Source organism: Copadichromis virginalis, linkage group LG14, assembly GCF_057382275.1.
Source record: "Copadichromis virginalis isolate Kocher_CV1m ecotype Utaka linkage group LG14, C_Virginalis_male_GT1.1, whole genome shotgun sequence".
Lineage (NCBI taxonomy): Eukaryota > Metazoa > Chordata > Actinopteri > Cichliformes > Cichlidae > Copadichromis > Copadichromis virginalis.
The window spans coordinates 3,231,640-3,255,152 of record NC_140631.1 but is presented as its reverse complement, the minus strand read 5'-3'; the positions used below and the strand labels follow the sequence as shown (position 1 = coordinate 3,255,152).

At 41.4% G+C, this 23,513-nt stretch overlaps 1 protein-coding gene across 3 annotated transcripts in view; it reads left to right on the top strand.

The window, feature by feature from the left end:
* bcas3 (BCAS3 microtubule associated cell migration factor) overlaps positions 1-23,513 on the top strand; it is a 323,439-nt gene that overhangs the window by 66,178 nt on the left and 233,748 nt on the right. For all 3 annotated transcript variants that reach the window (XM_085479043.1, XM_085479042.1, XM_085479044.1), the window contains exons 15-16: positions 3,285-3,612; positions 20,455-20,605. In XM_085479043.1, coding sequence (XP_085335169.1) covers positions 3,285-3,612; positions 20,455-20,605 — 479 coding nt within the window. The remainder of the gene's footprint in view (positions 1-3,284; positions 3,613-20,454; positions 20,606-23,513) is intronic.

Below are 23,513 nucleotides of genomic sequence, written 5' to 3'. Positions count from 1 at the left end.
TTGGTGCTGTATAAATAACATTGAATTATAGTAATGCAGCACATGTTTTCAACAGGTAAGACGTCTGAAAGAACGCCAGTTAAGCAACCAGACTCTCAGACATACTGTTGTAATACGTATATATATATGTGTATATCATTAGTATTAATTCACAAATGCACCCATATGGCCTTCTTTTCTTTATAATGCTCGGCATGTCATACGTGATCTTCAAAAACAATTTGAAATTCCACTTTCCCTCACACATTTTTAAATTAGCTCAGGCCTAAAGAAAGAAGCTGCTTTACTGTTTTCTTAACTTGCATAAAGTAGTTTGAACCTGCATATTGACTAATATTGGTTTTCAGTGTTTCTGAGATCTGATTTTTAATGCCCCTCAGGCCCCTCAGGTCGCAGCATTTCATACTGATTGACTGATGTTCACTCTTTGTGTTCTCCAGATTCGTTGAATGGTTGAACGATGTTATGTACCTTAGATAATAAAAGCAAAATTCTTTGCAGTTTAATACTGAGAAATGTTATTCTTGAAACAGCTGATCTATTTGCCCACACAAGAGAGGTGAACCCCTCCCTTCTCTGCCTCATTTCTGGGGTACTTTTATTTATATATATCCAGTCATGTTACTAAGATGTTACTAGTTATATTAACATTTTAGTTGTTAGATGTTCCACTGTGTTTTGTTAAGCAGCACAAAACTCCATTTTTTGCCTCTATTGCAAATAAAAAAAAAAAGATTTTAAGAGTTTTAGCAGTTGACATGTTGCCTTTCCATTGTTTCATTATGTAAAATGTATTTTTATGTGTTTATTTACATTCTAATCACTGTGTAAATGGAGTTTTTGGGGACAGACTGTCACTGTCAGATTTCCTTTGTAACCTACTTCCACAGAGTAACCAGGCTTCTTGTGCAAACATGTGATTTGAGTATTTGCCAATTATATGTCAATATTTAAAAACCTTACTGACTTTAATGTTAAAAACATCTTGTTTTAATGTTGTGATATTTTTTGTGAAGCAGTGGAAATGATCTAAACTTGTAGTTCTGACACAAAGCAGCAGCTCCAGTCCCAAGAAGACATTTGTGTTCAAAACCCACATCAGCCATCTTTAGTATATCCACATTGTTTAAAAGCATTTACACACTTATGGATCTGTTTAAATCTATTACGCTTCTGCTCACAGTTAACAGTGCTTTTCCATCGTTATAGATCAAATTAGGCTGCCGTAACAATATTGACAAACAGAGGCCTGTTATGTAACTTTTGTAATCGTAGTTAGTCTGTCAAAGTGAGAAGGATGAGGCGTCCGATGCTAACGACCACATAAACCCTCGTTAATTGTCCATCTCACGCCTCCGTGTGAGAGGTGTTTATCTGGTCACATCTTTGTCACATTCTCGTCATTGTTCTCAGGTCAGCTGAGATGCTTAATCTTCACTACGTGGTGTGACTGATTTAAAAAGAAAAACAAAGGCATTAAACTCGTCTTATCATCTTCTGACTGTCACACATGTCATCAAGTACTTTGTTGGAAAATACAAGGGAGAGCTATCCAGTCTTTCAGGAATGTGCTACCTCCACATCAGCCCTTGCATGTGACTGAAAGCAGATGCATTCCGCCTTTTTGAGATAACATTTGACAAATGTTTGATATGTGGATGGTTGTCACACCATGAAAGTACAATTATAGCCACCCTTCAGGTAATCCCCCACCTGATCGAAATGGATTTGGCCATGATATCCAGGACCCATTTACTGTTGGAGCCCTGACAGGTCTATTATGACCAATTACAACACACACAAAGTAGCCCTTTCTCATCTCTGAGTCATCTCTTATAAGCTACAGCAGAGGTCAGCCCTCCTCTTTCAGTCATCTTTGTAAAGTAAAGTAACTGTCTGGTATGCAGAGGATGCCCCATTAACTGTCATTGCTGGGGACAATTACCTCGTCTGACCTGGCAAAAGATTAGAAAGGCCTGGAGGGACAGAGCTTTCTCTTTGGCTGGCTGACTGAGGAGTCAGGCATTCCTCTTGTAAACTTTCTCCTGGATCTACACTCTCCAGCCTGCCATATAGATATAATAGATATATGTATTATTATTATTTTTATTTTTTTAAAGGCATGCCAAGTGATAGATGCAGTTTCAGCGCACAATCATTTCATCGGTCTGTCACCTTATCTCTTTGTCTTTTCATTTTCTCGCTCCCACTCTCCAGTGCTTGTATTGTCTCATGCAGCCTATTTGTCTGGTTTCCTGCATGTCTGACGTGCTCGGGGAGATCCTATCTTCTCTTGAATGTCTGCTCCCTGAGTGTTGGAGAAGAGCAACTAAATAAGGATGCCATTTTTCTTGGTCATTTATTTTATCGCCAAACAATCTCATATCTTATTGTCACCTCTTGCAAAAACTGTTGTCTGTTTCTGTCAGGCTAGTCGACATCTCAGTCATATCTCTTGATCTCTGCGATTAACACTATAGCCCAGTCACACTAGAGTTAGTTGCACTTTGGAGTAGTTTACTTTTGCGCCCATGTTTCTGTGCTGAATAAAATACGCAGGCATGTAAATATATTTTACACATTCATCAAGTTATTTTGAGACCATCCATCCACTTTCTGCCACAGGTCTGGGTCCGAGGGACAGCAGAGAAGCCCAGGCCTCTCTCTTTGACCATATTCACAGATGGGATTATTTTGAATTGTGCACAAATGATAATATGCCAGTGTGGAAAAGCTTTTTATCTTTGCCAACTGTCTCAGCTGAAAGAAGCTTCATTTCAACACTGTATCTTCTCTGACCAGCAAATCTAAAATCAAGGTCCACTGTAAACCCATGTTTGGGACAGTAGGCTTTCCACACTGTCCCAGAGCCATCCCACCAGTGATATTAGGACCAAAAATTTAGGAGGTTTACCAACCTCCAAGTACTTAGTTTCTCAAGTCACTCAGTGTGTAGTTTGTATGGAGTAGGCATCGTTCTGTTTTAGGAGCGTATGCACCCGAGGATCATCCACATAGAAGTGGCTTCTAAGAATGAAACTGAGGGGCTGCAGATACAGAGAAAAGATGCCCAATGACTGATCCCTGAGGATGTGAGATGGTTTAGACTAACACAAAAACATTCTCTCCAGTTTTTACACGTCGACCAGCCTCTACACTTTAATGGAATTTTCAGAAAGAAAGTTTTATGTGGTATGTGTCAACATTTCCACTACTTATGTTTATGGTGTGACATTTATCTGCTCTGTTTTTTGTCTGATTTTTTTTCACCTGTCTGGATCCAGGTACAGGACATGTGTTTCAGCCAGGACAGTCGCTGGGTAGCCGTCAGCACCCTCCGTGGCACCACACATGTATTTCCCATCAACCCCTACGGCGGTGCACCGTGTGCCCGGACTCACATGTCCCCACGTGTGGTAAACCGGATGTCGCGCTTTCAAAAGAGCGCTGGATTGGAGGAGATTGAACAGGAGCTGAACAGGGCAGCTGCTTTAGGAGGAGGAGCAGGAAGTCTCGCAGGAAGTGGCTGCATCTTAGGTGGAGGAGGCATCGGTGGGCGCTGTAGCCCCATACCTGGCCTGTCCAGTAGCCCCTCAGGGTCTCCATTACATGGTAAGGAGCTGGGAGGGTGAAGAAGTGAGACGCTTATTGATGTTTCAGTTTTAGAAGTCCAAGTTGGCGTCTCAGCAGTAGAGTTGTGGTCAGAAGAATACATACACACAACTGGTAACAATGAAAACTGTTAGGAAGAGCAGATTTAGGAGTTTTAAGTGGTTGCCGGTTGGTAGCATAGCAACAGCTGTGACTCCTGACATGCTCAGACGGGTGTGAGTACTGTGTGGACATATGCCGCTTCCAGAGGGGACACACTGAGCACCTGTGAACATTTTGAGTTTTGTATGTAAAACTTTATATTCAGCCACATGTTTCAAAAATTACTTACTTGGCTTCTATGTCCATTTCTTAAAAAATAGAGCTTTTTAAAACTGGATTATTCTTTTTGATACACTCTGTATATTAGTGAGTTGTCACAGTGAGTAATAAATGTGTTAGTCGTGATGTAATACATGATTGTTCCAAAACTAGATGACAAGCAGCTTCCTCAGTTCTGTAATCTCTGTGAACTAAACAGTAATTCTCATCTAGTCTGGTTATGTTGACACATTCACATCCTTAGAACAGACCACGGATTCCACCCAGAACTGTTTACCAGCTGTGATATACTTGGAAGTTTAGCCTCGAAAGTTCATTAGACTCTCTATGAGGGTTTTTTTCCAGCCCCCATTTTTGAGAATAATTTAATCTGGCAGCAAACGTCATAGAGAGTTTATATAAGTTAACAGGAAATCCAAAAACTTGTTTCTGTTAGTTTACTCATTTACTTTTCGCAACTTCAAAAATAAGGTACATATTGACCCATGAAGTTTTGATACAGTTATATCCTCACATACCGAGTGCTGAAATCAGTGTGTAATGTGTTTACATCATAAATGACTTAAATTATCTGTTGTCAGATTCATTTTTAATTTTGATTTATTGAACCTTTATTTATACAGGAAGTTCCACTGAGACTCTGTCTCATTTACAACACAGACCTGTTTCAGACGAACATATTAAAAAGCTTCAGGTTGACTGTTTTTAATGATCAGTTGACAATTACATCAACAACATAGTTTACAAACAGCAGGTTTTGTTAGTAATGCCTTAGCGGCCACGTTAGTGTTGCTCACTTACACTCTTTTCAACTTCTGCAGAGAATCTTTGTATAATCTAAGATATAACCTAACCAAGTGGCCAATGCCGTTCCCAGCATTTATACTTGTGGGTGGTGTTTTATGTGTTAATTACCTTGTGGCTGTGGCCTGGTGTTATATGCTGTTCTAGCCATAATAGAAACAAATGCAGTACTGGGCCTTTTCCCTCCTGGGTCCCCACACTTTGTTGTGGTCATGTTTTTTTTCCGTAAGCAAATCTGTATGTTGTTTGTTCAGACATGAAATCTCCAACCAGGAATCTGCTGTTGTCTCCGAGTCCTTGTATTGAGGGTATGATTGTTGTTCCTTATATTTGAGGCAACGGTTATTTTTCTCTCACAGTTCCTTTTGAAAACTGCAGCAGAAATGCATAAGAGGAAACAACTGTACTGAGCAGGCCAATCACAGTAGCTGTGGCCTCCATTAACGCAACAGTTGGTGACATTCCTGGGACAGCGGTGACGACACAGGTCTTCAGACGGGTCTGCAGTTACTGCGTACATACGGCGTAGACTTATTGCCCATCCCCTCTTGCCACCCTCTAACACGTTAAGCAGGGAGGGGGCAACCTTTGCATTCACCTAGAGATGTGTTTCTGTCCACATGACGACTGTAAGCACGACAGTCGCTCTTTTTCAGCAAGTATCTCTCCGTCTGCAAGTATTTTGTCGTGATTGTGCAGCGATATAAAAATGGTGAGCTAAATGGAGTGTTACTTCAGGTTAGAGATTGCTGCAGTGGAGTCTGTGTGTATGTGTGTTTGTGTTTCCAGTGACTGGTTGTCACAAGAGCCACTTTTCCAGGGACTCTGCCACAACCTTGTCTCCCTTGTTTGTCAAACACTATTGCAGGCCACTCACACTAGCTGTGTGTACCTTTCTGGCAAAGATGCACGCTGATAAATACAGACTTTGTGTAACCTGCACTGTTTGACCCCAAAGGTGTTACTGGGAGTAAATTATCACAGTTTCTATGAGTCATGGTCTTCCTGGAATATCGCTGAGCTTTGATAAATGTGCTGCTGCCAGTAGCGGGTGGATAACTTGATAAACACTTCAGAGAACCACATGACTGGGAATCGATTGGTGGGTAATTCTGCATGCTATAGTAGAAGAGGTTTGAAAACTTAAGTCATGTTTTTTCGTGACATACTTTTCATCTTACTGCCGTGGAAACAAGCTCCTGAACTTTAAAATACTGTAACAAGCAGTTCGTTAACTTCAAAAGTGAAGGTCATGCAAGCAGATGTGTGATCTATTCCACAGAGCAGTGTACTCCTTTGGATATGTACACATCTTTCTTTTTATTTAAGAGAGACACTGTTATTTATCCCACGTTGTGTTCCAGCAAAAAGTGTTAATGTGCTGAAGTAAAATATTTAGATGGGCAGTTTTGTTTGAACCTAACCTCTTGCAGTTGGAAGATAAATATTTAAAATCGTGTCTTATCATATCTAACAATTTTCTCACTGTATCCTGTGACCAGGCTTTTTGTTTTTATCTGATGTATTCCCAATGCCATATCAGATGAACTCACCTCACTTTATCTTTTGCTGGATGTTATTAGCTCAGTGGATGTTGTTGCAGTGTTTTTCGTTCACTTATTTGAACTGTCAATATGAAACATCTGTTTAACCCAGAGGCATTACAAGCCTTGTAGTTCTGAGTTCAGTTGATTCGATGCTGTTCTCTCCTGTTCCTGTTTTTCCTGCTGTGGTTCATGAGGTACGGCTGCTCGTCTGCTAAGATTGGTCACTCTGAGTGCAGTCACACCCTCCGTGATTTACTGCTTCAGTAAGTGCGTTACACTGTGGCATCAACGTAAACACTGTTTCATACCATATTATCGGTTGCTGCTGTGGAGGCACCGATTCCTATCACTGGACTACTTGGATGCTCACATACGGCAGAAATGTGACACCGTAGTCTGGTCTCAGTCTTTTACCTTTGTCTGTTTGTTTGTGCAAATTATACACAGTTTAAAAACACGTATTTGAAAATGTGTTTGAGTTTGTTGGGCACTATAGCAGATTACTGCTGCTCGAGGTCAATCGGCTGGACTGCTAAAAGACAGAATAAATATTTGGAGGGTTTAGCGTCGTTATAATGAAATCCATTCAATTTTTAGGTGTTTCACAATATTGAACACAGGCTATTTTTCTGAATAATAGCAATAATTGTCATAAATATTATAGATGGAAATATTATAGATGATCCATGTCTCTCATCCTACGCCCAGCATTGTGCGGCCCAAAAGTCTTCAAATAGTTGATCGAAGATGCTGGACTGGCACATGAGGTTTCAGGGTCAGGTCTTACATACACTCTCCTGAGTGCCCTTGCTTTCTTTGTCCTTCCTGTCTTCCTCGTGTAGCTCCCCAACCCCCCACCACACACACACACACACACACACGTACATGCATGGACACATTCCTCCACGGTGTGAAAAATAGTTCATCAAACATTAAAAGGATGTCTGGAGAGTCACTGCTGTGCTGCGATGAGAGACAGAGAAGCACAGAAACATCAAAGTGGGCTCGGAGGTGAAAGTGACTTAGCAAAGTAATGAGGTGCAATTGAGGAAAAATGAGGAAGAGATAGAGCAGAAGGAATAAAAGTGGGAGGGGGTAGGCGACAGAAGCAGGGAGAAAAAGATAAGTTTGTAGTAGCGGTGCTGAAAGCCGGGGTCTCGGGGAGCGTGGTCGTAAATCACACTTTGGTTTCAAAGGAGAACATTAGGGCCACCTGTCAACAATTAGTCCACACAGGGATGCCTAACTCTGTGTGTGCGTGTCTAGGTGTGTGTGTACATTTGAAAAAGATAGTGTCTACCTGTGGTAAGATATATAAAAATGAGCCGCTTTTTCCCTTTGGAGAAAGTTTGACTTCACTGTAATGTTCAAAAGGTTTCAGGAAATTAAAGTCGGGTTTGACATGACATCAATTTAAGAATTGCCAAAAAGTGCCTATTTCAGTAATCCATTATCAGTTGTGACCTGTGGAGGAAGGTCATTTAGGTCTCTCTCTCTTTCTCTGTCTGTCTGTTTTTGGTTTTTTTGAAGATAAATTGGCTCCGAGGCATCCTGCCTCATGTAAATTTAGAAATGCAGCCCCTACCGCCACCAGCGTTGATAAAACTCCATAATTTTCACCGGATGCAAACACATCGAGTCACATTTGCTTTTGTGTTTACCTTCCGGCCTGTTTTTGCTGGCTGGGTGTGAATTTTGGGTAGCAAAGACGGTTTTCTTAGGCTGGCACAAAGCAGCAGGGTGAGGCAAGCTGGGGCCGGGCCACCTAGCCACAACAGCTGCCCTGTGATTGTCGCCAGCGAGGACAGCGTTGATTTTTGGGAAGGAACTGTAGAAAAGTACACATCCTTCTCAAAGCTGCCAGCCTCAGGCCACCGGCACACCTAAAAATAGAGCCTGCAATTGGCTGGCTTCTTGTCACTGTTAAAATCTGAAATGGCTATTTATGTCCTTGTGTACAGTACTTTTTTCTCTCCCCAAAGCCTGTCCTCTGTGCGATCGATGTATTGTCATTTGAGGTGATGACCCATAATGTGAGCGTCCCATGCTGTAAAAGTGTGGTTTGTCTGCGGCGCAGCTCATACAAGGCTAGATTAGTAAGTGCATATTCTGTGCACAGGGCAGAGGTTATTGAGGCTATACCAGGCATATGGCAGCCACTGCAGACGTTTTATTATTCAGATGTCTTTCAGCTCCAACCACAGTACTGTATAATACAGCAGTGTGTGGAGGAAAAAAAGCAGCTTGATCATAATAATCTAAAAACCCTCTTTGATTTTCGCTTTGCTTTGACTTCATATTTTTACTGCGCCATAGTTCTGAGCAATACCTAGAGATGAGGTTTTTATCTGCTGACTGAGGGTCAGTTTTTCTACTGTCCACATGAAATGCTGTGAAATGTCCCGGCTTTCCCCTTTTCTGCAACATGTTTATGACAGTTATGACTTGGTGTGCATTTTTTCACATGCTTGGGTGCCTTTCATTGTATACATAGCACCAGTAATACACTTCCCAACCATAAAACATCAACACAGGGCTATTAGTCAGTGCAGCAGATTTGTTTCCCCGCAAAGCAGGAGCCCTGGTGGTCCGATCATAGGGCCATCTGGGCCCTGGCGCTGGTTCAGAGAAAGAGGGGGAGGCGAAAAACAAGGTGTGACGGGAAACTGTTAATTCACTTGTTGATAAAGGGACACTTCCTTTCTGCTATTAGAGGCTGACGGGTTGCTTATTTGGGTTTGGACTTTTGTTTTATCTCGCCCTCCTCCTCCTCCAGCGCTCCCCTTCGTCAGTCATCGTCCTGTGGTGAAAAACACCAACGCTCTGCTGAAGCCGATGCCAAGGAAACATTACCTCATAACTGCTGGTGTGTGACACGTATGTGCACGGCCTCGCGCTGACCCTGTTTTTAACAGTATAGTTTACCTTAAGTCAAACAGTCGCAGCGTACAGACAGAAAATCTAGAAAGTTTCGCAAGATACGATAGATGGCTTTAACAGAGGAGGTCGGGATTTTAATTTCAGTAACGTGTAAACTGCACGAACCAGTCGGATGGATTACTTGTCCAGACTTTAGTCGTCATAATGAGCTGTCCGCCTTGGATCGCTGTCCGGCCTGAGGCTGAGCTAGCCAGCATTTGCAAAGGGACCACATGCATGCCATTTCAGATTTTTATTTTATTCTTTTTTAATTTACTCTCTGATGTGGTTATACCATCTATACCATCTCCACGGCTACTGACCTCACCCAGATATCAGCGATATTTAGCTGACGCATGTCCAACCTCACAAATGAGTGGACACATACTTTCCAGCCATTTGGTGCCGTTCATTCTCACGTGTAGTAAAAGGATGGTCAAATATATTGCAGCAGAAATGCTAAGCCTGCTCTATCCCTTGTCCCCTGTAACAATCCAAAAAGCGTTGTTTTTTTTATCAGTCAGTCTGTTTGATGCCTAAAATGAAAGACTTGAACTTGTTACATTTATTCACTGATTTGTCACATTGTCTCCAACATCAGCTTATAACCAGCCATATTTTTTTTCATTGGTTTATATTGAAACTCATGTTCATTTTTAAAATTAAACATAGTTATGTACAAAAGAACATGATGAACCATATTAAACTTTTATAAATGAAATAACTCGTGGAGGGGACAGATTTCGAATTTTCTCAGATAGATAATACTTTGTACTTTTCAAATGTATGAAAAAAAGTTCTCCAGCAGAAATAATATCTGTTGATATTTAAAACTTTCCAGTAACTTTTAGAATGGACATAAAAAATAATTTTAGGTTCACTGGGTCAGCAAAAGTGAGTTGAGCCTCTGCATGCGTCTGTGACCTCGCTGTGCTGTAGTTGACAGGACCGAGTTTATCAGTTTCTTACCTTTCTTTGACCTTGTCCTACATTTTCTGTACACCCAACAACAACACAAGGATGCACATGGTAGCACTCTCCCCTGACATGAAGTTCTGACATTTTATCAATGACGGCAATATTACTTCCTGTTCTTTATCCTGAGACATTTGTATCGTGCTTCTGTGTCTCAGCTGAAAGTTGGAAATAGATCAGAGTCATTGATCATTTGGGAAGTATCAGTCAGACAGTAGAATAAGACAGAATAAACTTTTGAATAATAAAATGATTATAGAGGTGAAGACGCTGTTTTATTACCACAATGATCCTCCGTGTGGCGCTGTGTGGTCAGGATTGCCGACACTCTGCAGAGGGAGGAGCAGAGCAGGCAGGCCGTGCTCCGCAAAGAGAGACGCACAGAGAGGAAAGGACTCGTAAAGCCTGACTTGTTGCTGCAAGGATTTCGCCTTGATACAAATCTAACAACACAGAGAAAGCAGGGTAATTTCTCTGGACCCTTTTTTATGAATGGTCACTTCCTCCAGCTAAAACAACTTGCAGCCCTCCTTTGTAGGTTGTGTTTTTTTTAAAAGGCAGTCTAAACACTTATCTGGTGAATGTGGGGCCTCTTCTCGACCTCTCTTCTCCTTTTCAGTTTTAACATATTTAGAAAACGAGAAAGACGCAGTTACATTTGAAATGAGATATTTTATATAACAGCGAAGACACTTTATTTCTTCTCTGAGCTGCCTTTGTTTTCATAATTCGCCTCTTTTATTGGTGACACAGAAACCAGCTTCACCTCTAAATCCTACTGTATAGATCTTAATAATTGAAATGACAAATTACTTGTCAGCAGGAAATAGGAATTGGCAAATGGCTTCCTACAAGGAGCAGATGTTCTTTTAAAAGCATTTTTCCCTCGACCTGCCATGCAGTCAAGAGGATTTGTACATTACTCAGTACATTTGATTTAACAGTCGTGTGCCATCAAAGGTAAGCTAGTGTTTGCGGATCGTGTTTGTTGCCGGCTCCAGCGGCAGGATTCTCCCTGCGGTCGTCGCAGGAGCCAGAGCCCAGCTTGGCTTGAGTCAATAAACGGAGAGCTCAGCGTAAAACCACACAGCAATCGAACAAGCTGTTTACCCTGAAAATTAGCCTTCCCCTCTACTTTTAAGGCTTTTAAACCAACCAAAAATACACAGTGCAAGGAATATGTATCTTGGCCAGCATTTGGGCTCCGCCAGAGACCTCTGTCCTCTTTATAGGAACCCTAATAACTCAGCCTCCGTAGCCACTAACCCTCTCGTCACTGGCTGCACTCATCATTATTTGATTTGCAAAATTGTAAGGTAGAGATAAAGAAATAAAGCTGGCTTGCCATTACACACAGGCAGCACTTGTGGCTTACAGCTTATTGCCTGCCATGTGAATAGCACACGCTCTGAAAAGCCAAAGCCGTCCATTGTCACAGAAATCGATAGATTTTACATCCTGCTTTTGTTCTGTGCAGCACTTGGATCCTTATGCTTAAAAATCATTTCTATATGAATTCTGAAGCTTAAATCACTCAAGACGTTTCTGTTCGGTCATCTTTTTAATGCAGGGTGTGTGCCCGTGTAAAATATGCATTAAAAAAATGTCAAACATGCTGTTGCTGCTAAAAAATGTCTCTCAGATTCATTTCTTTTTCTTCATAATTCAAACCAAGCTGATTTGAGTTTAAAGGTGCACAAGCGACGCCGCGTCTTTGTAGTCCTTAAAAATAAAGAAGCGTGTATTAACCTGAAAGAAACCTTTCCCTGCTTTGCCCTCAGATTCGTTGTTTGCTCGTGGACTAAGTGTTTTTGACGTGCTGTTTATTTAGACTGGGAAGTCAAAATTCTGCCTGCTGAACCCAGATCATAGTGGCCTGCAGGTTGTTACCAGCAGAACCGCAAAAAAAGCCAATCAGCACGAGATGGGGAGAAAAGCACGTCTGCACCGACTTTCCACGTTTCTGTTTGCACGTGTTTAACTGCTGTAGGTGGTGGATGCTGGTCCATTAGTGCAGACGAAAAAAGACAGGCACCGCTTTGACAAAATAATTAAAATACCAACCTCCTTCAAGAAGAGAGGAGACTGAACTCTGCAGGAATGAAAACACGATGATGGCGAGGATATGTTAATCGTTTTAGCTGGACTTCACGAGTTTCTGCCATTGGCTCGTGAATGCAGCGTGAGGCGGCTGTCACAGTAATGCAGACGTCTCATTATCTCCTCTCTGTCTGTCTTATTGTTTCCTCTCCTTTGGACCGCGAGGTTATAAAAGGAGAGGCATTTAGAGGCAGACAGAGTGACGGACGCAGCCAGTCTCCTCTCTGACCAGGAAGGTCAGCTTTTCCTCATTTAGCTCCGGGCATACGCTGATCTGTTTTTAATCATGTACGCTAACACAGTTGTATTTATTTATTTGTGTATTTATTTATTTATTTTTGGAGCAACTGTTGGAATCTATTAATGGCAACGGGGGGAAATACATACTGAAAGTGTATCTTAATACCTGGCCACACACAAAGGTGAATATTTTTTTGCATCTGATTTCATTTTTCCTATAATTTTTTGCTTGCAAAATTTTTTATTTAAAACCATTTTGGCCCGACGGAAACATGCCTGCTATTATTAAAATAATACAAAAAGTTTTACTTACAAAAAGCGCAATTTTAGGTTCACACTCTTCATACTGCTTTGATTGTTGTTGCTAAATTAGTTAATTTGTTGCAGATTTTTCTACTGAGATTTTTAAGCATTCAGTCAAATTCTTTCTCGTCTAACGGAGATGTTTGCTTTTCATGTGCAGCAGGACACCTTACAAACCTCGTTCTGGTTTCTCTAACGTCTAACGATTGCCATAACCCATCCCATCTTTACTCCTTCACCCGAATCAGATGATAGATACACACTCAAACACACACATATGGTTGAAGTGTGGGGTGTCATCCGATCCACTGGAGCCGTGTAACCCCCCCACTCAGCTCCTCTTGCTGGCGACTCAGTCCCGTCTGATGAAGCCTTGTAAATACTGACATGCTGTAAACTTGCGGATCTGATTTCAGGGTGCTGTTTGTGCGTGTTTTTGTATTTGTGTGCATTCCTTTCACCTGATAGTTGTTAGTTAGAAATGCACATATGTGTTGTTAGACGTGGACATGTTCCGCTTCTGTGTTTCTGTGTTTTTTGTTGGTTTTTTTCCCTCCTGCCTGCTGCTTTTTTCCCTCTTCATTACAGAACCGACTGCTCTAAGCTCTGAACAAACTGCTCCTTGGCCGTACGGAGCATGTCTGACACTAAAAGCCTCGCTTCTTCTTTCTTTCTTTCTTTTTTTTTTACCTCTGGTGTTTGTTCAGTGGAATTTAAGAAAGAAAAGAATCGTGTTTGGGCTTTTTTTTCTATTTTTGCTCTTGTCGAGTGTCTGTTTTTCTAAGCTTCCTGACATGAGAAACTTCAATAAAAATACAAAATGTTCAAAAAATTTTCCCAAATAGGGCCGTTAATAAAAGCCCCCCGTTAGCTTGCGGTTTGGGAGCTGGAGACCGGGCAGGAAGCCATTTTCACACAGGCCGCCCTGACCTCGACTCTTAACTCTGACTGAAAATAGCAGACGAGCGAGATCACTGTACAAAGAGAAAAGAGAGAGAGGTGGAAAGGGAAAACCGAGGAGATAGATACCTCAGCAACACTACCTGAGAGAGAACGAAAGAAGGAAGGAGAAACAAAGCGTTCTGACTGATGGCTTTTCCACCAGTCTTCCGATTCCTTTGCAAAACAGTAAATCTCGTGAAGTTTATTTTCTTTGCAGCATCTGTGTTTTATAAGGGCTCTTTTAATTTGTTTTTACTCTGTCCAGTGGGGGATCCCCTCTCCTTTCTTTTTTACTCCCCTTTGTGTTTGACCCTTTTTATTCTTCCCCACAGTCCTTTTCTCTCACTTTCTTGTCTTCCCTTCTGGTTTTCCTCTCTCCCTCTCTTTCTCCTCCTGTGGAAGTGAGTGTTTTAATAATGCTTCCTTAGGGAGTTGGAGATGGGAGAGCTGCATTTTCTTCTTCCCTGCTTTAATCTCTCACTACATTTCTGGGAAACTTGCATTGTCAGGTGGTAGAATTTGGGGACACATTGGTACAGGTCAGCTGCTGTTGGTCAATTATTGCTGAGCTACTTTGAGGTTTCTTGAAATACTAGATCAAAGTCAGTATCCATGTTTTAATGGTAAAGCAGTACTTTTTAAAATGATTTGTGTGTTTTAAATAATGACATTTTTTTCATTTATTTGTATTTAGCAAAAATAAAATTTAAAGTGTCAGTAACTAGAAACCTATAAATGTAAAATACCTTTTAATGAAATTGAAATTAAAAAGCAACAAAAAGAGGATCATTGATTTATCACTGATGATAATAAAATAAAATGTTCTAACTGCTGCTAATAAAATTAATCCAATTTAAACCCCATATTAAAAACCTTTTACTATGTTTTTAAGTTTACAGAGAAACCTTCCAGTGTGATGCTCGTCAGCAGATTTAGGCCATAAACAGAAAACGGCCTCGCTGCTTTTTGCTCTGGCACACCTGCTGATCTGATAAACTCCATCACTCCTTCTTTAAAGTAACCCCTTTGTGTAAATATCAGAATCAGTGCAAGCTTCTCCGTCAGTGAAGAATAAAACAAATTCTGCTGTTTAGTGACTCGTGCCATGGTTCCTCGTCTCCTTTCCTCGATCAGACCTGTAAATCCACAGTACTTTTCCATCAATGTCATCATTTACTCACATATACTCGCCAGGATTGAGTTCACCGTATAAATACATGCTTTTAGCTTTACAGTTGGAAAAAAGAATTGTCTGCATACATGTAGTACATGTATACATAGTATAGCTGAAAATGAATAAACAATAACCAAAGTGTCTGTTTTCCACCTGTCACATCAAGGTAACTCATACTGATGCAAAAAGAATGGGGGGAAAACAAAAACACATTTCCATAAAGTACGCCTGCTTATTGATTTGCCTAAATGAATGAATGACCTGAAACGGCCACAGCATTAAAGAGACAGCTACGACCACAGCAGGGCAGTGGTAAGGTACTCATCATCAGGCATGAGCAAAAGTAAAACTTTTAGTGGGAATAATTTATTTGGATCTTAAAAAATCAAATTAGTTTCATGCGTAACACTAATGTACTTCCAAAACTTTAAACTAGGGTAAATAAAATGATGATTATGTATAAGGACAGATTTACATTCAGCTGGCTGAGGAGCTCCAGAAACCCCCCGCACCCTTTAGATGCTTGATTGAAAAGCGGCGAGCCAGCATTTACACCCACTTCATGGAGGAAATTTGGCATTGTTGCGATTATATATAAATAATGTCGTCTTTTGATAGGTTTGTGGCTATATAAAGCGTTCGAGGCTATTTTGATGTTTACGCCATTGACATGTTTCTGGCACCAAAGTAAAGTTTGACACCCAGAACTAATTTACGTAGGCTGTGAAATCCACTTCCTGTGTGACCAAAGTTCCTCCACACAGTTTAACGTGCCAAAGTCTGTCCAGTTCGTAACAGTAAAGCTGGAAAATGATTTAAACAGAGTCTTCAGCCAAATACACCCAGTGCTGGGTGTAGTAGAGACAGTGCTATTGACAGAAATAAAAGCTACTCACAATTTCAAGTGTATTGCTGTTAAGTCAAACTAGATGATCGGGTTATTGGTTGATTGACCTTCAAAGAGTTCAGAGTATCAGAGCAATAAGTGATTGTTCATGTCAAAAACTGGACGGTATGTGGGTGTCGTTCTGTCTGCAGACAACCACACAATTAATTCCACTGTGAGAGAATTGTGCTCAACACTTTGAGCGCTGGCAGTTTTACACTCTGTGGGATCAAGCTCAAATCCAGTTTGAGCGTGTATAGTCTTGTTGGTGTGTTTGTTTATGAAATCCTGTGATGAAACCTGCCTCACCCAGCCGTTAATCCCCAATGAGAGTTTTACTGGCTGATAGTGATCCATCGTCCAAATGCAGAAATTTTTTCCCCCACCCTGACGAGACACATTCTCTAGAACCATTCTCCTGTTTAGCTCGTGCGAAGTTTTTATTACACGCTGAAACGACTGCTATTTGCATTAAGACAGAGGCTTTTTATCTTTTTGACCATGAAATGGGAAGTAAGCAAAGGAGGAATATCAGCTTCTGTCCAAAAATATCTTCAAAAGCAAAAAACATAAAAGCATTCCCCTACTGGGACACCGTCTCCGTCTCTTTCTCTGCCCCTCTGTCTCACAGCTGCAATATCATCCTCGAGTCCAAGGTCTCTCCTAGCTCCCCGAGCATCACTCAACATGTCACCTGCCTAACCTGTTGCCTCCCCATCTCAGTTCCCCTCCATTGCAGTTTGCTTTTTTTTTTCCCCACCGACTGAAATATCCTCTCTGGCAGAACAATTCAAATAAGACACAGTGTTTGCTTGGGCGCACAGTCTTCAGAGCTTGTCCTTTCGCACATCGGCTCCAAGTTGCAAGCCACCTGCTTGTATTGGATGCAAATAGGGTATTAAAAGAGGGGAGAGAAACATGAGATAGCGTGACACGGGGAGGCTGAGGAGAGAGAAAGAGCGCGAAGGATAGAGAGAGAGGCTTAATGTGAGAAGAGAATGCAAATGCTGTTGAGACAAGGCAGGATGGATGCAGGAGTGCTGGATGGATGGTTGGATTAGGGGAGAAAGAAAGGCGAGGGTCAGGTGTTGGTATGACTTTTCGCCAGGGTCAAGGTTTTTCTCTGGATGACGGCAACGGAGCTGGATTTGCATTGATGGATCTTCTTTCCATGGGGATGTCATGTATCAGTGCTTGGGTACATCACGCCCCAGTCATTAATCAAATCATGGCCTCCGTCTAGAGCTATCTGTCTGCCAGGCGCTTCTCATCTGTCTACCTTGTCTTTCTCTTTGTAGTAGACTCGCTCTGCGTTTCGCTTGTTTTCTTTCTGCACTTGTAAATGATTTCAAATGATTTTAGATGCCCGCTGTAAGGACACGCAGCAAGCCTTTAAAGTTAAAATGCAGCAAGATTGTGATAAAAGCAGAGCAGGTGACATTAGCAGGTACTAAATGTAATGGTTTGCTGCGGCGATAGTATCAGTAAGAAAATGGTGCTGTTGTCTTACTCACCTGTCATTGTTAATAAACTGTAAAGTCTAAAATCTTACAATCATGTATAAATAGTTACAATGACTGTGCTCACACAACATTTTGTTTTCTAAATAATTGATATAAATAGACGCGTGCACAGGCCTGATTTCCACTCCCACTGCTTACCATAGCTGGATGTAGACACACCCTTAATCAGTTGTTTGCATACATCTGCTCCACCACTCTGACTATGAAAATAACAGCAAACAAGAGAAGTTTCACATGATCGCATTGCCAAAGATCTTTTAACAGTGCCCAAGCTCACAGCCTTCCCCACCTGCTGCTGTTGCAGTGTTCGTAACAATAATCTGTGTACATGCAGCAGTAACACTCGCATCAGTTTGTGGAGCTTGAAATGAAAAAGTCTTTAAATGCTTACATAATTTGGATTTTTGTGTATGCAAAATGAAACTAATGGCATCAGATCATTATTAGTGATCAGTGATTAAATTGTTGTCGGATTAAATATTAATTTTAACCACACAGTCCTCTGCAGAGGCCCATGCCCACACTCAGTGTCTGGAGGAACCTGATATAAGCAACTAAAATTATTCTTTCTTTTGCTCTGGTACTTTATGCATACTCCAGCTTCTGTCATGCCAAATAAACTAAAAAGGACTGACGCCATATTGCATCCACACTTCCTGTAGTTCACAGAGTTGGTCGTGAAGTCTGATATTACCTAATAGAACCTAAACCTTCCCTTGATAAATGTCCCGCATACCATTCCCATTCAGTGAGAATGTCTACACCACACACACACACACAGGCTTCCCGTCTGCCTCCCACCAGTTCACATATCATCTTCTGTCGGTCCGTGATCTCTAACACGGCCCGTACCAACTCGTCTTCTGTGTCTGGGGGCTTATGACAGCTAAGGACCCCTCAGCCCCGAGTGACAGTGCCGTGTTGACAGCCGGGTCAACAGCGATCATTATCCCACCGTCTCAGTTTAGCCACACCTGTTCTACAACCCGGTGTGTGCGCCTTATTTTTAAGGGTCGCGGCTGACGACGAATAATCCATCGGGGGGCATGCGTGCACGGAGGATACTAAATTCACTGACGCCCCCGCGCACAAGCCTCCCGCTCAACTCCCCTCTTAGCTGAAGCACCATTATGGCTTTTCAGGCTGCTTCCTGTACAGATTCTTTTTTTTCTGTCCTCCCTCATCTGCCCTACTTTCCTCAACACAAAAGGTGCTTCCCAGGTTCAGGGGGTGTGTAGCACTTGTAAAATGTGAATGGCTTTCAGGAGTTGCCTGGGTAGGCAGTTTGACCAAGAGAGGAGCAGAGGGAAATGAAGGACAGGTTTGCGTAATGGTCCGCTCTCCCCATGCGAAGGTCACGCGGCATTGTTGGCCAGCAGAGGTCTAAAAGACAGGCCTTTGGAGGACCACAAAGCAGGGCTTTGGCAGCACTAATGAAACTCAGAGCTACACGTTAATGATCTAAAAGACTGGACCAAAACACTCAGCGGCCCCCTTTCCGCTTGCATTCAGCCTCCTCTTGATCGCTCCTTCCAAATAATGACAAGGCACTCTCCTTCTCTACCTTTATTGTAACCTTTGATGTCTGCCTTGTTTTCTTTGTGTCTGTGTCCCCCCTCCCTCCTTTTCATTCCTTTATGTTACGTGACTGTCACTCATCTATTAAGGCAACAAATGGAACAAGGAAAACATTCAGAGAGTGTATTGTGGTGCACCCACAGGTTTGCTCTTTATTTCTTTTGAAAGCACTTGAACTTGGAATTTTCCTTGGGCCGCCTATTGAATGGGGAGGGTGCTTTTTTAAATTTTTATTCCAGTATTGTCATAGGATTACAAAACACAGTTGTATTGTAATGCACATTTCCAAACCCCTATAGTTTGGTTTTTCATTTGTAACTGTTTATTTGTAATTGTGTCTTTTCTCATTGTATTAATAGGTGCCCTTACTCGCAGCACTCAAAAGAATGGTGGTGTTACTGGCATGCAGATAGTTTCGATTTCTTTTGTTTGATTTTATCAGTGTTTTCAGGTAAACTTTGGTTGCAGTCGTTACAGTATGAAATGTAACAGGGTAGGCTTAAATCTGACCGGTGAGTTTGTCAAAGGTGGGCAAATAAAGCCAAAAGGGAAGAAAGAAAAGATTCATGTTTTGCTTCTGGTGATTAAATGAAACAATGTAACATTTGGGTTTAAATGTTTAGAAACTCTTCTCACCATCTTTTCACAATCGCTAAAGCATCTTACTCGAGTGGGACTCATTGTTCTTCACCTTAGAAGATGTAGTTAATATAATTGTTAAAAGGGGAAGAACAATAAATATGTTAGTAACCCAATAAAAACCCTGCTTTTTGACTTATATATAAAATTGCTCTGCTAATAAGATGAGACTAATTGCATGTTAAGTGAAACTCAGTGAACTAGCTGCTGCTCTCCCTGAAGTAGCTGGTTAAGGTCATTAGACCTTGAAGAAGCCCTTTGACATGGCCTGATTATGTTTGGCTGCAGCTACACGGTGTGTGTGAGATGAGATGTGTTTCTCTGGATCGTCTGTCTGCGTGGGTGTGTTTGCGTGTGCATGTGCGTTAGGCCTGTTGATTGGCCTTGATTAACAGACTGCCAGGCACTAGAAGCAGAGCCTTTGTAATGTACCATCTTGAGCTAGTTATTTCCAATCATTCCACAGGAGGCCTTGAACTCTGAGTTGTGTGTTTCTGCGTGTGTTACGGGCTGGGAGAGGAAGATGGTGGGTCCAAAAAAAAAAAAATCATAGTGTTCAGTCTGAAGAGAGAAGGGTGATGTCTTCTCGTGGCCTAGTGTGCAATTTGATGTGAACGTCACATGACATTTTAAATTTAATTCCAAGTGAGCAATATTGAGAATTAGCATCTGTAAAGAGTGCTGAACTGAAAAAGCAACCGCTGAGCATAGAAAAGATGAATAATGCATGTAAAGTTGTTGATTCCAACTGCTACCATTACCTGCAGTGACTCATGTTCCACTTCAGATCCATGAATAGGAGATTTGGTTGGCCTTGCAGTTAAGGGAACACGCACGTCTGTTCGCTGCAAACACGTTTAGTAATCCCGCATTTTCCTGTGTGTTTTCCAGCCAAACTGAGCAGCCAGGATTCGTACAACAATTTCACCAATAACAACATGGGGAACCCGCGGCTCATCCCATTGCCCAGCCTCACTGTGGTGCTGCCTTTGGCTCAGATCAAACAGCCCATGACCCTGGGCACCATCACCAAGCGCACAGGGTTGGTATCTCTCTTTCTCTCACACACACACACAAATACACCTCCTCCACAGGAACTGTAATTTATGAAGCACATGTGTTCAGCTACAAAATAAAATGATCTTATTACCTCATTACACAGAATACATAACTTTGTGCACTAGTGCTTTGGCCAGTCACTTTACTTTATCCTCTTTATTGCCATAAACAGCAGTCTAATAAATTTCTTATTAAAAACTGTAATTTTTTAGCACGTGGATCTGTACACAATGGCCATCTTTCCCCTTCAGATGAAACTTTTTTTCATGGCACGTATGTAATAATTAGAGAACTAGTCCAGCTCCAGTGTTCGTCAGATTGCGCAAGCAAAGCCTTTGAAACACTGTGCAGAGTGTAAGAGGATTATTGGCGGCTTCGCAACCTGTGCTGAATTTACAGTTTGGCCATAGAGGAGGAATTTAAATCATACTGTTGTTACATTTTCACATTCAGTCTGTGAGTTTCTGTCTCTTCCCAGTAATCACTTTATAAAAACAGCGTGTTGTGTCAGCAGTGGCTCTGCATAGGCCAGCGCCTTTCCTCTCTCATCTCGAGCCGACGCTCACGGACTTCTTTTGTCTCAGGCCGCCGTGTTTTTTGCATAGGGTAATGAAGCACAACACACACATGCGATCTCAGTCTGCGGGCTCTTTTGGTAGGCACAAATACGTTCTCCGATAAAAGAAAATAAGTTCAATCCTGCCAATGATTTCAAATAACACTCATGTTAGAGTGTAGCCTTGCTAGCTTTGTACGTTTGAAGGCGTTTAAATTGTGAAAGCACATCTGCTCTCATGCACCTCTGACTTTTATTTCCATCTGGATCTTTGCCATACATTGAAATTATGTAGTTTTAAGACCATCAACAACTAAAGGCCTTTGCTAAGTGCATTTACATACAGTACAGGTGGCTCCACAAATATGGGAAGATTTTAATATTTTCATTTAAATGTAATTTTCATGCCCTGTTTGAATGGGAAATGCTATAATGATTCAAACAAACGCCAAGGGATTTATTCTCCCGTGATATTTGATAAGTGAGCTTTGGGGATGAAAATCGGGACCCGACCCTGCGGTCAACATAAACAACATCAGGCTTTTTTTCCCAAATCATTAAGAAGACCTGCAAAGTTCATTTGTTTTGTAAAGATGATCATTGCACATGCGCTGCGGTGGTGTCCCGTGCCAGAATGATTATGATGATGTCCTTGTCCTGGTGGTTTGCATTCTGGTTTTACAGTTGTGATATTTAATGTTGTATAAAGATGGGCGTCTGTTGCATCCGTAATCTTCTTGACCATTATTGTGTTTGTTAGTTTATTCAGTGTAAAACTCCAATCTTTAGCACAAAAAACTCTCACTAAATTACTGAGAATTGCAAAACATCAAAGTCTGTTCAGGTGAATACATTTTTCTTTTTTAAAGATGTAAATTGTGGGCGCTGGTTTAGCTCCATGGGTGAGCACAGGCGCCCAGCAGGTCGAGTCCGACCCGCGGCCCTTTGCTGCACGCCTCTCCCTCCCCACTCTCCTGTCTGTCTTCACTGTTCCTATCCAATAAAGACTAAAAGGCCAAAAAAACCTGTATTTTGCAAGGTTTATTGAAATACTCAAATCTTCAAAGGTGTGTAAAAGGTTCAGGAGACAGGTGGTGACAAAACCACCTGTCTCCTGTCCTGACAAAAAAAATTCCTCTGTGTTCCTGTGAAATGTCTAATGATTTCAGCGTCACACCTTACCGCCAGGATTCCCCTAAACTGGAGGTGGCAAGCAGAGACAGGCAGTTACACAAGTAATCTGATTACCTTTTTTAAGTAAAGAGTAAAGTAAGGGGTTACTATTGCAAAAATCCAGTAAGCACGCTGCGCTACTAAACTGTGATTTTGTTTGTGAGCGTCTCATGACAATGACGTGCGAGCGTGCGGCGTCCGTGGCAGCGACAGACGTGCGCAGATCAACAATGGATAAAATGGAGTGATGGAGAGAGTACGACCGTGCAGCGTTTACAGCGTGGAAGTAATCACATTACTGTACGCTCTGCGTGGGAAGAAAACCTCTTTCTACAGCGAAAAATTAAACTTCAAATCTGAGCGAGCACGCTGCCACGGGAACGTGACAGTCACAGAGAAACCCCCGGACCCCCCACTGATATGACCGCTGTGGGCCAACCTCCACCCGCCCCACTCCTGCTTAATGTACAAGTTAAAAGATTAAAACTCATTAAAAAGTTTTAAAAAGAGACTTTTTCATTTGAGTCAGTTTCATATGATTGATTATGCAGAAGAAAAAGAATTGGGCTGAAAGGTCTGTTGCTTTATTACGTACTCAGGTTGTGTATCATGTTTTTAAAAATTAATAAAGTAACTAATTACTTTTGAAAATGAGTAATCAGTAAGGTAATGGGATTACTTTCTTGGAGAACTAATCAGTAATTAGTAACTAATTACTATTTTCAAGTAACTTGACCAACACTGGTGGCAAGTTTGTAAAAAACATCAAATTATATGTTTATTTCCCTTGTTTTCATTATTACCACAATAAGAAGATTTCATTTTAAACACAGGTATTGTGTTTGTGTGTATATCGGCCATATTCTTCACCTCTCAATTTTTAGAAAACATAATGTAACAAAGTTAATAGTTTCATGAATCAAACTCATTCAGGTTAGTTTATGTTGTGGTTGTCCGTGACAGCTAGTGTTAATAACCCTTCTTCAGCTTAACCTTCCTCTCGTGTTAGCTTTCTGTTATCATCTCTTATGTTAGCGGGTCGGTTTTGACCCGTGAATTAAATCAGCTATAAAATATACTAAAAACAATAAGTTATCATCCAATTTGTTTCTCATCTCTTGGTTACCTTGTTAGGCTTCCTTATCCATGAAAATGTTGGTTT